General features: G+C 34.2%; 2 protein-coding genes across 2 annotated transcripts; both read right to left on the bottom strand.

Moving 5' to 3' along the window:
• Nucleotides 1-2,139: 2,139 nt before the first annotated feature.
• LOC131873524 (7-deoxyloganetin glucosyltransferase-like) lies at nt 2,140-10,930 on the bottom strand. The gene is made up of 4 exons (XM_059216359.1): nt 10,650-10,930; nt 3,419-3,698; nt 3,130-3,247; nt 2,140-3,041 (listed from the first exon to the last, which is right to left on the bottom strand). Exons 1-4 carry the CDS (start codon nt 10,928-10,930, stop codon nt 2,140-2,142), a joined length of 1,581 nt encoding a protein of 526 aa, XP_059072342.1.
• On the bottom strand, nt 10,485-12,216 carry LOC131873525 (7-deoxyloganetin glucosyltransferase-like). The gene is made up of 2 exons (XM_059216360.1): nt 11,646-12,216; nt 10,485-11,553 (listed from the first exon to the last, which is right to left on the bottom strand). Exons 1-2 carry the CDS (start codon nt 12,175-12,177, stop codon nt 10,997-10,999), a joined length of 1,089 nt encoding a protein of 362 aa, XP_059072343.1. The 5' UTR covers nt 12,178-12,216; the 3' UTR covers nt 10,485-10,996.
• Nucleotides 12,217-16,479: the final 4,263 nt, after the last annotated feature.

Raw genomic sequence — 16,479 nt, 5'->3', positions numbered from 1 at the left:
TTTTCATCCAACCACATCTTACTATTGCTCAAAATATCTTTTGCCAATGCCTAGTTAGGTTTTGGGACTGGGTCATTAAAACCTTTTTTATTTCATATGCACTTATGACGTACTATGCCATCATCTAATACTTGATCTAACACCATGTAGGTTCAAATTTTTTTTAGGAGACAAACAATTGAAGCATTTTTTCCTTCATAATCATCAATATAATTAGTCTTGAAGTCTTTTACATGAGGGATGCATCTTAAAATTGAAGAAACTTTGACTGGGTTCTGTGGAGGGGATTAAGCTTCTAGTTTTAAGGAACTAAATGCCCCATGATTATTTTTTGCTATCATATTAAATTTGGAATTTTTTCTTAGAAAATGGGATCCCCTACTTTTTAGACCTGCATATTTCAACAAGTCAAAATGGGGCAGGGATAGAAATTGCCCAACCAACTTAGGGATATAATATGCCACTTGTGAATCATCTAAGTTTATATTCCCACCAAAAAGATATGAATCCAACCGAAAAAAATTAGGAACTTAAACTTTAAGCTAAATTGTACAACAAAATTCATGAGGCCACCAGATTTAAAATATTCCAAATATATATATATATTCCTTAAAAAAATCAACAACTCCAACTCTATTTTTTAGGAAGCTCCCCTCCGTGGAATTCTAGCTTTACGTATCCATCCTTCCAAAAGCATCAAAATACATTTTGCTTGTATAGGTACACAAATTATGCAATTTTAATTTTGCATTATCCTTCATCTCTTGACTAGATCTTTATCTGGACCTTGTGGTATATTATTTAGATTCCTTCTTGGTCCTTTATTAAATAGTTTTCACTACATCACTAAGCTATCTTGTATATACCAAGACATTGAGCAGGTTTTAGTTTCCTTTCAAGAGAGGAGTTAATTTTTTAGCTTTGAATTTAGCTTGTGTAGTTTCACAAGCTAATAGATCAATGTTTCAATTTAGCTTGTGTTGTTTCACAAGCTAATAGATCAATGTTTCAATTTAGCTTTTGCAGTTTCACAAGCTAATAGATCAATGTATTGCCAATTTCACCATTATAAATAGTATAAGGTGAAGTTTATTTTCTCTTAATTATTTCATTAAATTTTCACAAGTTTTTGATACACAAAATGACTTCCCTACTAAACATGCATATACCTTTATATAACTTTAGATGAGAAAGATAATTAAAAATTCATTTGTCGATAATATTTGCTTTTGGATTGCACTATGTAAATTTTTTCATCATCAATGTTTTGTATCAAACAACATGATCCATCATCAAAATGAAAGCACAATTGTAACCATGATGATGGATCATGTTGTTTGATCCGAAACGTCGATGATGAAAAAATTTACATGGTGCAATCCAAAAACAAATATTGACAACATTATGGATTGTGGAAATCACATGACTTTGATTCATTTGTCAATAGAGTGAAGATTTTAAAAATAGTGAAAATAAAATGAAATATTATATAATAATAAATATTATTTTACCAATATTTTTAGATCATTTTGAATATTTAAACTCTCTTCACAATGTTATTAATAGTTTCACTTATCTAGAATATTACTTTATATTTTTGTTTTCTTAAAAAAATATATATTCAACATTTCAGATTTAAAATTTAAATATTATTAAATTCAATTATTATCAAATTAAAATTTAAAGAAAACAAATATTTTATATCTATTCATTTTTCAAACTAATGATTTGTTCAACGTTCAGCCTTAAACTACATACACTAAGCAATATATTAAGCTTAGAGAATGTGAGTCAATTTTGAATGTTTAACACTTTTAAGTCTAGAAGTCAAAGCTTATTGTGTGTGATTTAAACTATGTTCTTGTAGAATCCATAAATAATATAATAGAAAAATCAATAACAATAACACTATTATATGAAAAATAAGATTAGAGGTTTTATCTATTCATATATGTCTATAAAAAATGCGTCTTTCAAATTATTTCTACCTCTAAAATCCTTAACACTTCTATACATGAAAATAAGATTAGACGTTTTATCTATTCATATATGTCTATAAGAAATGCGTCTTTCAAATTATTTCTACCACTAAAATCCTCATGTCGATGTAATTCATTCATCCCTAACTTAGTGATTCATTTATTTCATCATGGCCTTGACAAATAGATTATAGTTGGTGGAAGACAATCCCCCTTCTTTCACTGTATTCCTTGCTATGCTATTCCATTTTTTCATTTCTTCTCTGATTGCCCTGCCTTCTTCTGTAGCAACTAATCTCTCAATCGCTCTCCTAAATTCCTCTTTCTCTATTAACCCATCATTATTGAGTTTCAAAGGCAGCCCCACTTTCCAGACATGTACAACATATGTGCTGTTGATGAATTGATCGCCGAAGTGAGGCCAGCATAGCATTGGAACTCCCATGGTGATGCTCTCCTGTACAGAATTCCATCCACAGTGGGTCACAAAACAAGCTATGGAAGGATGTGACAGTACCCTTAACTGTGGAGCCCAAGATACTATGCAACCTCTATCGTCAACCCGATCCAGGAATCCCGCAGGCAGACCGCCAATGGTCCCATTCATTACATCCGAGTGCACAACCCACAGAAATGGTCTCTGGGCAGCTTCCAGCCCCAAAGCAAGCTCTTCCACTTGCTGGTTATTCAAAATTCCATGACTCCCAAAAGCCACATAGATGACAGATTGCTCACACTGTTTTTCTAACCACTCCAAACATTCCATGTTATCTTCCCAAATGCTTGCCGTGGTCGATATCTTTCTGTCGCCGTTCAGAAACTCGGGGGAAATTAAGGGACCTATGGGAAACACGCCCATTTCTCTGGACAAATCATCAGCTACACCACCTTCTAGCTCGTAAATCGTGTTGAACAGGATCCATTCGATCTTAGCCACTTCTTTTGCCATGCGAATCCCGTGCCTAAACAAGTATTCACCTCCGGAAAACCATGGCAGATGAGCAGACTGCAGTGGCGGCATAGATGGAAGATACTTTTGAACCATATCGTCCTCTGGAATGCCTTCAACAACATCAGTTTTAGATCGTATTAGACCACGTGACTAAAAGCTGTATAGTCAAATTAAAGAAAAAACTACAATTTATTTTACCATCGGAAGGAAGAATCCCAAGTGAGACAAGCTTGGGACTGAAGTAGCGAATGGCGAAGGTGGAGACAAGAGATGTATGAAAACCCGCCAGCGAAATATGATGGAGTTCAGCCACTTTCTGCAGGCCAAAGCACGTCCAGACATCTGCTATTATGCAAGTAATTTTCTGCTCTTCATCATTGTCGTTTATGTCTTGAACAACTTTGTCAATTACAGAAGGCGCGAACCAATTTTCAACATCCCCGAAAAATTTTACGGCGGCATGTTTTGTGTTCTACCCGCGGCGTACCTTGGGCGGCAGTCCTCCAGGAACAGAAATCATTCTGATCTTATCGCCGTTATTTTGCATGTCTTTGTCCTTGTTGGCTTTAATTATTCTCTGATGATTGACGTCGGTGTTGAGGAAGGTGATGAAAAATCCATCAGAGACGAGCTTCCAAGCAAGTTGCATCATGGGATTTATGTGACCCTGTGCAGGAAATGGAATGAGAAGGGCATGGGGCATCTTTGTTTTACAGTTACCGGAACTCATCTTTTCCAAACAAGCAGACATTCTTACAAATCTTGATCTACAGCCCTTTATATTAAGTTGCTCAAGAATCATATAAAAATAATTAGTAATTAATAATAATATTAATCAACTTTTCTCCAGTCAAAATATTACTTTCTGAACATTCAACCATGTGGGCGACAAATTTCGTTGTATGGATTGACCACAAACGTTGTAGAGTCCAATACGCATTACCTACAATTCTTGTCTGTCGATGACTGAATTCTTCGATGCAAGTGGGATTGATTGCTAGACACGTTATAGACTAACCAAAAGTCGTCTTGGTCTAGGTCATCAAAATTTTATAATAAAGAATACGTTTGCTTGGCCCCAAAGTTTTTAGATCAGAAGTTTGCTTGGCTCCCAAGTTTTTTGATAAAGTTCAATAATGGCCCGCGCAATCTAAGTTTGCTTGGCCCCCAAGTTTTTTAAGCAAAGCACATTATGTATAAATTCACCGGGTGGTCTTGCCTAGTAGTAAAATATAGTGGAAAAGTAGCATAACCAAGCATAGAGCAATAATAATGTAATTAATGTGACCCAACCTTAGAACATAATTATTTCAAAGGATGAAAGTTCTTGTAAAACAATATCTTCTATCCACAAGTCATTATAGTGTTGAATCTATTGTTGCCTTTTCAAATTTAGGAGTGGTACACTTTGCCAATTTTGATTTTGTGTTACCATCTATGCTTTTCAATTAGATGTTACTAGTACTTGCATCAAAAGAAAGTGTAAGGTTATGCCGATAGTAAAATATACTTTCAATAATATATTGGAGGGTACAAATCACTGAATATAAAAATTTCATTTATTAATGATAATTATTTATAATATAAATAAATTGATTACACTAAGATGACTTTATCATTCATTAGAGTTGAATAGGAAGAAACAAAATGTAGACTAGCTCGTTGAAATGAAAAGTGGTATTTTATGTCTACATGATAGGTGGGTTAACACAAGATTGACCACTGGATGTCTCTTCATTTGCAACTGTAATATTTAGTTACATGCAATCATATGCCAAACCTCATATTCATTTATGTCGATGTCTCTTCATTTGCAACTATAATATTTAGTTACATGCAATCATATACCAAACCTCGTCTTCATTTATGTCAACTATCTCCGATTATATTTAAATATGAGTTGTTCCTCTCTTAATATTGTGTTCAAAACCCTCATAATTGTATGAAAAATACAATTAAATATTTTACATATTTTCTATAAATATTTTTTAAAACAAAAAATATCACATATTATTATTATTAATAATTAAAATAATAATAATGTTACATGTTGCAAGGTTCTTTATAATCCACTTGCTAATTAGGATGCCACACTCATGGGAATGATTCTAAAGTCCCTTGCAAAATCTAGAATATGCTACATTAAAGTAAGACTATATAGAAGGATGTTAGTGCTATGTGCACTATTTAAGGAGTGGCTCATAAAAATGGATACTTAATACCTAAAAGACTTCCACTTTCACAACTTTTCATTCAAACAAATACACATAATCATCCCATTTTATAAGATTTAATACATCAATACAATTGTGCATAAAACATGGTAATGATAGTCCAAAATATACTTCAACAAGCAAATGAAAGGCTTATTCTAATGAGTCAACATATAACAAAATGGAGTTCGTTTATATTAAATAATATTTTAGAGAAATATATATTGAAAGATAAAGGGGTCCTAATTCTCACAATTTGATAATTCCATCCAAAAAAAATGTTATCATGAAAAAACTAAAATTCTAATGCAAGACTTAGAGTCCAAAAAGATGCAACAAAAACTAAACCGTCTAAGGCACAAATAGCATAACAAATACAAAATACATACTTCTTCTAATATACATAGACAACAACCATTTTATGAAGGCTACACAAAAGTAAGGCAATTTAAACTACACCAAGAATGGAAGGGTTCTATGCAACATCCTATCCTTAATAGATGGATAAGTTATCATATACTGATACCAATAACATTCAATTTTTAAAGGAATAGTGAATTAGCTAGTTCATCCCACTACTACAACACATAAAATAAAATCACAAATTGGGTTTGGAAAAAGAGTTTGTGGGTATGTAGGATGTAATTTAGGATTCAAATGTTACAATTCATAACAAAATTGTGTTTGTTGGTTTGATTTTTCTCAACTATATAATTTGCAATATTTTATATGTTTGGTTTGGATCTATTTTGTAGACCAACATAGTTCTATGTTTTGCAATGTTGCATATGTTGATTCGTCACTAATAATTTTATGGAGATAGGCCAATTTTATCCTCCTGTTGATCTAGTTGAATTATAGGGCACCATATTTATTGGAATTCCCCTTGTATAATTGAAGATGTGATTACTTGGACTCGATGCATTGTAGGTCATTGGAATCTATTTTGTTTGAGTATAAAGCATATATGAAATTATTCTTTGGGGTTCATCTATGATTCCTTTGCAATAATCTCGCTCAATCCTTCTTGCTAGAAGGGCTTAATTATTACAACATCAAAATTGTGTCATTGTAGCAATGTTGGATATCATGCCTATTGACATGTTGAATATTGATTTTTGGTTGAATACATAATTGTTATCCAATATTAATATATCCTATATAACCAATAATAGGACCTTATTTTTTTCAAAGATTCCAAACTTATTAAATACTTTTTCCATATCTTGTTTGATTAAAATATATTCATACTTAAGAAAAAAATTGTGAAATCTAAACAGCACTTTCTAAGAAATCAAACATGTAAAATAGAATAAATTTAAGATTTAGATATAATTTATATACACTATTTATTTCATGTGATTGAAGCATTTACAACCCTCATCACCAAACCTGCATGAAATACAAGCAACAAGATCAGTATATGTTCGAGGCTGCTACAGTAATACAAAGAGCTTGAAAGCATCCTTATAATAACCATTTTGTGTGAATATCCTGCAATCGTAGCATTCCATGGGATCACATTTGTTTGAGACATTTTTTCAGACAGTCCACATTCCTTATGTATACTTATACACTTAGCATACATGTCTACAAGGGCACTTACAACTACAACATCTGATGAAATTCTATTTTGTATTATGCTTTGATGAATGTTCATGCCCTGTTTAAAAGCTCCCATTTTGGCATGGCTCGGAGGATGTTGAAAATGGTTGTGGAGTCTGACTTTACGCCTGCCAACTGCATTTGGTTAAAAGTTTCTAAGGCCTTTTCAACAGAACCATTCTATGCATAGCCTGCAACCATTGCCAGTCTATGTTTGGTCAAACAACTCACATGCCTTCTATGTTTCCGCATTTTGCATACATGTCTACTACGACACTTGCAACTACAACATCCGAGTAAAATCAGCTTTCATTTATGCTTTGATGAATGTTTATACCCTGTTCTAAAGCTCCCATTTTGGGACAGGATGGGAGCACAATGGCAAAACTTGAAGAACCTTGCTGATCCTGGCTTTACACCTGCCAATTGCATTTGCTTACGAGATTCTAAGGCATTTCCAAAGAATCCATTTTATGTATATCCCGAAAACATCGCATTCCATCAAACCACAAACCACAACTTTTGAGGCATTGTGGTCAAATAGTTCAAGCGCCTTTTGTATGCTTCCACATTTTCTGTACATGTTTACCAGGGCATTTGCAACGATGACATCTGACAGAAGTCCACATTGTATTATGGTTTTAGGATGTCCATACCTAGTTCTGAAGCACCCATTTTTGCACAAGGTGGAAGGATATTGGAAAAAGTTGGGGAGACTGGTCTTACAGCTGCCAATTGCATTCATTTAAAAAAAAACTAAGGCATTTTCAACACGTTCATTTTGTGCGTATCCTGCAATCATTGCATCCCATGAGGCAATATCTGTTTCAGGCATTTTATCAAACAATGCATGTGCCTTGTGTATGCATCCACATTTCGCATGCATTTCTATCAGGGTATTTACAACTAATGTCATTTTAATGTACCTGCCATTCTACATTTCAATGCAATTTTCGAGGAAACACTACAATGACACACCATTTCTTTGAGGCACTTTATTGAAGAGATTTAAAGCGTCTCCAGGAACATCACTTTGTGCATATTTTGCAACCATTGCAGTCCATGAGATCACATTTTTCTAAGGCATTTTGTCAAACAACTCACGTGCCTTGTCTATGCTTCCACATTTTGCATACGTATCCACCAGCACATTTACAGCTACAAGAACATCACTTTGTGCATATTTTGCAACCATTACAGTCCATGAGATCACATTTTTTTGAGGCATTTTGTCAAACAACTCACGTGCCTTGTCTATGCTTCCACATTTTGCATACGTATCTACCAGCACATTTACAGCTACAAGAATATCACTTTGTGCATATTTTGCAACCATTGCAGTCCATGAGATCACATTTTTCTGAGGCATTTTGTCAAACAACTCACGTGCCTTGTCTATGCTTCCACATTTTGCATACGTATCTACCAGCGCATTTACAGCTACAACATGTGACAGAAAATATCATATCCTTTATGCTTTCATTGATGTCCATACCCTCTTCTAGAGCTACTAATTTGGCGCAAGTTAAGTGAGCAGAATGGCAGAATAACAGAAAATATGTAGAAACTAAATTACCAGGAGCATTGTCTTTGAAGATATGGGCTCTCGGAGTTTCCAACGAACTTACTTACCCGAGGCTTATTAATCAATGGCGCATTAATTATTTTTTATCGGCAACCGAGGCAATTTCCGGCAACGACAAAGTGTCTCAGGCGTGAGACTCCTGAAATCTGGTGGGAGTTCTCCACCATAAAATAACCTATCGGCTAATTAAAGATAGTCTTAAAAATAAAACTTCCACCAGGTCTTCAACAAAAACCCTTCAAAAAGGTCAGTTCAGAATGCAGATCATGAAATATTTGATTAAATTGAACATGACAGGCATGATAACAACATTTTTTTGGCAATTAATATTTTTGAAATAGTTTCAAAAAAATTTGATTTGGCAAATGTTTATAATTCTACATCTTCTTGTACTCTATAACATCATGATGATGGATCATGAAGTGTGATCTAAAACATTGATGTTAAAAAATACACACAATCAAAGCCAAAAGAAACTAAAAGATACATTAATGAATTGTGGCAATTTAATAAAAATATTTTTTGTAATATTTGAATGTTTAATGCTTTCATTGGTGCCGAGTCTAAAAAATTCATGCTTCATAGACATGATTTTTGTGTATTAATGATGGAGTCTTAAAAAAATGGTTAATGCAAAGGAAATATAAAAATATCTCTATTATTATGATGGTTCTAAACTTAGAAATAGTTTGTTTTATAAATGCAAGGTATATATACTCCTCTCAATAGATAAGTTATTATTATTTTTTTGATAGGTTGCATAGGTTATCTAGTCTGGACCAATGACTAGATGTGTGATGTCCTTTGGCATAAATACCCAAAAATCTGAACCCACGAGCATGATAGCTCAACAAGGGCACATAGCCCACGAGAACACCAACCCAACAAGTAAATGAAGCACAAACAGGAACACCTATGAATCTTTTGACACGAATGCTAGTAACAACATCAATGCTAGGCTCAAATCCATGAGCACATTGGATTAGTGAAGGCACAAGCCTGTAGTCACAATGATCTGATGAGGGTTTCAACCTTGGTGATCACAACAAAAACACCACCACTTAACCATCACAATATGAAATGAACTCGTAAATAAATTATTATTATTATATGAATTGTTCTTCGTAATAATATATCATTTTTTTATTATTTAAAAATAATATATTTTTATACAAATTAAAGATTATTTGATATGTCTTATTAACCAATCTAATTTATAAATTTTATTTATATTTTTATATTTTTAATAATTTATCAATTTTATTAAATATAAATAAAAAATATTTGGTGGAACTATGAAGTCTAAGACAATGTCCTCTATAGTTTAATGTGTCATGTTATGCAAATAGAGCATTTTATTAAATTGTGGGGATTTAGGTAACTTGGTTAGTCATGTATATAACGAGCTCATTTAATTATTAAATATTAATATTATTTATTAATTTTAAGATATATGTTATCCTTGTTCCATACATCATTAAAGCTAGTAAGCCCAATTAAGTAAAATATACTTTAAGAAATTGACTTGAAAATTTTGGATTATCTTATGTGAAAGAGTTTGTTAGAAACATGTCTAGTTAAATTGATTGAAGTGCTAATATTTTAATTGTGTCATTGTTTAAAAAAATCAATCTTTTCTTCTTTTTTTTGTCAGTTTTCATTCAATTGCTACTTGATTTTCTTCTCTATGATATCCATCAACATCAATATTGAATATGAATGGATTAAAATCCATAATCTTGGGACAAAAAATCTTGTCCAACAAAATATCTTCTACATGTGAGCTATAAAGAGGAAGATAAAGACAAAAAGCAATCCCAGTCTAGATGTTTATGGCGGAAAATATTAAGTTTAATACAATTATAAAATAAAATATAAATTCATTCAAATTATATATTCATAATATAAATATCATTTCATCAAACATAAATACAAGACTAGTTAAAAAAAAATTAAATAATAACATTTATTTTTATCTTATACGATTAAATATCATTACATTTATTTATACATTATATTTTTTTCATAAATAAACCATTAATAATTAAACTTTCTAAATACATAATTTCTAAAATTGTATGATTCTAAAATAAAATGTATATTGCAAAATTTTCTTATTCTAAATTTTAAAGTTAATACTCATCTTTAAATTGAGAATCACAATTATTTTGCTCTGTCTTTATTGGCTAATCATTGTCTTCCTTAACCAAACATAATTTCCATAAAAGTTTAATACATTAAAAAAATATAATAATTAAAAACAAGCAATAAAATTGAATATTCTTATCTGGAGAGTCCAAAATGATTGGACTTACTTCATCATGGCATTGACAAACAGCTTATAGTTTGTGGAAGACGACCCCCCTTCTTTCACTGTACTCTTCGCCGTGCTACTCCACTTTTTCATTTCTTCTCTGATTATCCTGCCTTCTTCCGTAGCAACTAATCTCTCAATTACTTTTCTAATCTCCTCTTTCTCCACTAACCCATCATTATTGGCTTCCAAACGCAGCCCCACCTTCCACACATCTACAACATATGTGCTGTTCAGAAACTGATCAGCGAAGTAAGGCCAGCAGAGCATCGGAACTCCCATGGCGATGCTCTCTTGTACAGAGTTCCATCCACAGTGGCTCACGAAACAAGCTATGGAAGGATGAGATTACACCTCTAACTGAGGAGCCCAAGAAACTATAAAACCTCTGTCTCTAACCCGATCTAAGAATCCCGCAGGTAAAACAGTACCGACCCCATTCATTCCATCCGAGCGCACAACCCACAGAAATGGTCTCTGGGTAGCCTCCAGTCCCAGAGCAATCTCTTCCACTTGCCGGTTATTCCAAATAGCCACACTCCCAAAAGCCACAGAGATCACAGATTGCTTATCCTGTTTTTCTAACCACTCCAAGCATTCCATGTCATCTTCCCAAAAGCTTGGGGTCGCCATGGTCGATATCTCTCTGTCGTCGTCCAGAAATTCGGGAGAAATCAATGGACCAATGGGATAAACACCCACTTCTTTGGACAAATCATCAGCTACACCAGGTTCTAGCTCGTAAAACGTGTTGAACAGGATCCATTCGATCTTAGCCGATTCTTTTCCCATTCGAATCCCATGACGAAACATGTATTCACCCCCGTACAACCATGGCAGATGAGCAGACCGTAGCGGCGGCATAGAGGGAAGATACTTTTGAATCGTATCCTCCTTTGGAATACCTTCAACAATAACAGTTACAGATCGTGATCTTAGACCAAGCCAAAAGCTGTATCATCAAATTATGTAAAAGAAACCATAAGAATTATTTTACCATCGGAAGGAAGAAGCCCTAGGGAGACGAGCTTGGGACAGAAGAAGCGGATGGCGAAGGTGAAAACAAGAGACGTATGCAAAGCAGCAAGCGAAATATGATGGAGTTCGGCCACTGTGTGCAGACCAAGGCACGTCCAGACATCTGCTATTATGCAAGTGATTTTCTGGTCTTCATCTTTCTCGTTTATTTCCCGAATGAGTTTGTCAATTACAGAAGGCCCAAGAGTATTTTCAACATCTGCAAAAAAAACTGAGGCACCATGGTCTTGATTCTCCGCGCGTACTACCTCTGTCGGCAGTCGTCCAGGAACAGAAAGCATCCTGATCCTTTCGCTGTTATGATGCATGTCTTTGTTCTTCTTGGCTTTAATCATTCTCTCATGACTGGCTTCGGTGTTAAGGAAAGTGATGAGGAATCCATCAGAGATGAGCTTCCAAGCGAGGTGCATCATGGGGTTTATGTGACCCTGTGCAGGAATAGGAATGAGAAGGGCGTGAAGCATCTTAGATTTGCAGTCACTGGAACTCATCTTTTCCAAACGGAGAAGATATTCTTACCAAATATTGGCATACAGTCCCGCTTTAAAACATTAAATTGTTCGGCAATCAAACAGTTAATGATAATTATATACCGTTAATTGTTCGAAAAACAAAGATTTAATGCTAATTTTAGACCATCAAACTAACAGTCGATGACAATTTCAAATCAGTTTATCAATTATAAACAATTTAGCAGGCCCGTATTGTCCTTACGCGTGGGATTGATTGGTCTTTGCTTTGGGCGCTGTCATTTTCGAGGCATCTTTACGAATCACACATGTTGTATATAAGACAAGATATATATTGTTTTTTGCACGAAAAGAACTAAGGTGAAATAAGAAGTGTGGGGAGCTTGAAAGGACACATGCTTATAATTTACATGGCAAATCTAAGATCTCAAATCTTTTTATTATAAATAAAGGAAGTAAGTTAACAACTTGTTATTAAATGTGATAAGCCTAAGGAGAAAGGCTTTAAAAGTAAAAATTCAATCATTGGATTTACATGACATAAATGATTCTTTTATTGTGGTCAAGGAGTTTATAAATAGGCAGAATCCTATGGTAGAGGTTATTTTTCTCAATGTTGTTTCGTGTGAGGCAGAAATTGTTACATAATGCGAAACTATCTGTATAGTTTTCGCTTATTCTTTTTGTATACATATATATGTATGTGCATACATTAACATGTTCTTTTTAATGTGTGTGTCCTTCTAATTTTTTTCTAATGTATTATTATTATATGGATATTTGATCCTGTATTCTTCATTATATTTATTTTACATTTCTTTTCATTTTTCATAATTTCTATTACTAATTTCTCTTTTGTGATTCTATGTATTTATTCTCATTCCATTTCTCAATCTTAGCTTTATCTTTCAATCGTTTTCCCTTTTTTGTCTATGTAGCTAATAGTTAAATTAAAATTGTTATCCTCACAATCTTTTTTTTGTCTAATATGTAGTCATTTATATATATTTTCACATATATTTATATATAAATTTATGTTTTTCTTTTTTAAGCATTTCTCCATGATTTGAAGTGTTGTAATTTTTTAATTTTATATTTTGCTATTTATCCCCCTTTCCTTTAATTTCATCAATTATTCCTTTTTGTGATGTTTAGATCATAATAGTTTTCACATATTTTTTCTTTCATTATTTATTCATATATACACACATATATTCTCTCACACACACATATAAAACTATTTATCTTTATTCAAATGTATATTCATATTCATATACGCACGCGCGCACACACACATATATATCTTTTCATCTATTTATCTTTATTCAAACATATATCCATACTTACATTTTTATATATAGACATATACATTTATATTGATTTTCATGCACAAGAGGCCACATGGGCTTTCTATTCTATTCTATTCTGAACCACCAAATGGTTGGCTTTTCTCTAGGTAGTTAATGACATTGGCAAAAGATGAAGAACCGTGTTCTATAGTAGGCACACACTTGACTACCTCTATCTATCTAGTCAAGCATAAGTATATGGGATGGGCCCGACAGGACTATATACTATGCTTGGCTCTGGCTATCGACTCGAAGTTGAGTTGCACTACTGAAATTACTCCCGACCAATGAAGGAGGTATGAACTGCGAACCACAAGATCAATTGAAGAAGCCTAGATTGGAATAGCCTAGGAGATAGGGATGGAAGATGCTCGCATAATCCAGATAGTGATATAGGTCTTGCAGTGGGCCAATAGATTGATTGATGTACTAGCTAGGTGATATTTCTCAATAGCTTGAGCAATGTTGGTAGGATTAAGTAGTATCCGAGTGGTAGGTTTGATTTATTGGCAATTTAGCTAGCTAGCGATGGTTCAAGTTTGACAATAGCATCTCAATCCTATAAAAATGGGGCCTTATAATTTTTCTCCTATATTTTCATATATGGAGATACACATATGTATTTATTAACAATTGCACCTTGATGTGTAATAGGTACATTGAATAGGTGTGGATGGTCAATTAAGAAAAATTTTGGTCTATTTTAGTGTGTAAATGATATTCTTAGAGCAACAAAGGTCTTTATGGAGATGTGAAAACTTCAAATCAATTATGCATCTATGTATAGGGTTCCAACCATGACTAAAACAAAAGCTTTCAATCAAGAAGATAATCAAACTTTATTACCAGCAAGATCATGTTAAATGTTTGTAATAGGGAGAGAGGGAGAAGGAGAATGTAACGCCTCGCTAGGAAACCCCGAAGGGATTAAACTAAAACACTAGATAAGAGTGCAAATAATTTTTATTTAAAAACTTTAATAAGTTTAATGGTACACTGAGTTAACATTAAGTTAGATTACACAACGAAAGACAAGACTTAACACCTAAAGGGTTTCCCAACTTGGTTAACTAGGTTTACCACTAACATTACTTAACAATAATTAATCCAATTAAGTTTATTAAACTTAATAACATAATTATACTTAATCAATGGTTAATTCATCCAATAGTCTTAATTATAGAAAACATGACTAAGTTCATTCATTAAGAATCTAACCATTACATTACATCTAATATTCAAATGAAACATATGCATTACATTAAATTTCTATACATACGTTTCTTGAATCATAAGATAAAAATTACATTGCATTCCAATAATCACTAAGTTACAAAATCAGATAATGTTACATTGCAATTTACATCTTGCCATGAAGGCATACATATCAAATTAATAACAACTAGCCATGAAAGGTCCAAGATATACAAAGAATGATCCATGACAAATGGGATCCAGCTGGATAACAAAATGCTCGAATCCAAGTGCAACTGGAACACCTGTGAAGCCAACTCCCGCAAGAAGGGACAAACACACCTGATGGAAAGTGGCACTACCACCTAACCATGTGGCTCAAAAAGAACCACCCCACCGTGCTAGGAGATAGAAATAAGACCCACTAGCACCCTATAGGTATGCACACACACACGGTCAAACTCACAGCATCGGATAAACACACATGAAGTAAAACTCGCAGAACATGACTCCACATCAAAATCAGATGTAACCAACAAGATTACACATTAGTGACCATAAGGGAAGAGTGTCATCGCATAGATTGGTATGGTTACCCTGGAAAGCCTCCATAGGTCCCGACCCCCATCCTGGGTTACCCTGGTAACCTCTCCCAAACATCTAGCCCCATCCAAGTCTCATGTAGACCCAAACAATCCTTTTGTGAGGACAAGGTTGCTGGTTTGCCATCCCAAGCCTTCTCACTACATCTTGAGTATGTACTAGCACTCAACCACGAGCAAGGCATAATTATCTTACTTAGTGTTTTCATCTCTCAAGCCCCCTAATGAATTATTAAGTTATCACTTACTTAAGAAAAATTGCAATGGGTTACCCTGTTAACCACTTTGGGTGCGGCCCCTAATCGAAAACCACTCTCCCTTATGAAACTTAACCAAAAATCAAACGAACTCCCAAAACCAAGGTATAACATGAAATTCTACACAAAGTTCAAAACGACAAAAACCCACTTGGCCAAACAAGCCCTACACAATGTAAACCAACTAGGTAAGTGCACCAAGATGGGGAACAGAAAAGTGGCCACATGCAAAAAAATAAATGAAATTTCTCATAACCCGTGCGTGTTCTATGAAATTCAAAACCGTGCTAGGCTTGGTAACACCAAGCCTAGCCAATAATAATAATAATAATAAAAAGTTCCTCAAAACCCGTTAATAATTAAAATAAAAGTTCCTCAAAACACGTACAGGTTTTGAGGAAAAATTCCTCATAACCCGTACTGGTTATGCAAAACTAGAAGTTTTGGCCTTAGTTTTGCATAACCCATACAAGTTATGTAGAACTAGGAACCAATGAAGAAGTGGGGGGGGAGAGAGAGAGAGAGAGAGAGAGAGAGAGAGAGAGAGAGAGAGAGAGAGAGAGAGAGAGAGATAAGGGGATAGGAAGAGAGGGAGAGAGATAGGGAAAGAAAGAGAAGGGAGAGAGAGAGAGAGAGAGAGAGAGAGAGAGAGAGAGAGAGAGAGAGAGAGAGAGAGAGAGAGAGAGAGAGAGAGAGAGAGGGTGAGAGAGAGAGAGGGAAGGGGATAGGAAGAGAGAGAGAGAGAGAGAGAGAGAGAGAGAGAGAGAGAGAGAGAGAGAGAGAGAAGGTGATAGGCAAAGAGGGAGATAGATAGGGAAACAAAGAGAAGGGAGAGAGGGTGAGGATAGATAGGGAAACAAAGAGAAGGGAGAGAGGGTGAGGATAGATAGGGAAAAAAAGAGAAGGGGGAGAGAGAGAGAG

The sequence above is a fragment of the Cryptomeria japonica genome, unplaced genomic scaffold, assembly GCF_030272615.1.
Source record: "Cryptomeria japonica unplaced genomic scaffold, Sugi_1.0 HiC_scaffold_1902, whole genome shotgun sequence".
NCBI lineage: Eukaryota > Viridiplantae > Streptophyta > Pinopsida > Cupressales > Cupressaceae > Cryptomeria > Cryptomeria japonica.
This window is presented reverse-complemented; position numbering and strand designations above follow the sequence as displayed.

Bases quoted from the DNA above. Each gene is read 5' to 3' on its own strand.
- LOC131873524 (XM_059216359.1), bottom strand. From the start codon at position 10,930: ATGGGAGTTCCGATGCTCTGCTGGCCTTACTTCGCTGATCAGTTTCTG. The intron at 3,248-3,418 runs GTACGCCGCGGG...TTTGGCCTGCAG, and splicing joins CTGGAGGACTGCCGCCCAAG to AAAGTGGCTGAACTCCATCA. The intron at 3,042-3,129 runs GTAAAATAAATT...ATGTTGTTGAAG, and splicing joins TGGGATTCTTCCTTCCGATG to GCATTCCAGAGGACGATATG.
- LOC131873525 (XM_059216360.1), bottom strand. From the start codon at position 12,177: ATGAGTTCCAGTGACTGCAAATCTAAGATGCTTCACGCCCTTCTCATT. The intron at 11,554-11,645 runs GTAAAATAATTC...TTATTGTTGAAG, and splicing joins AGGGCTTCTTCCTTCCGATG to GTATTCCAAAGGAGGATACG.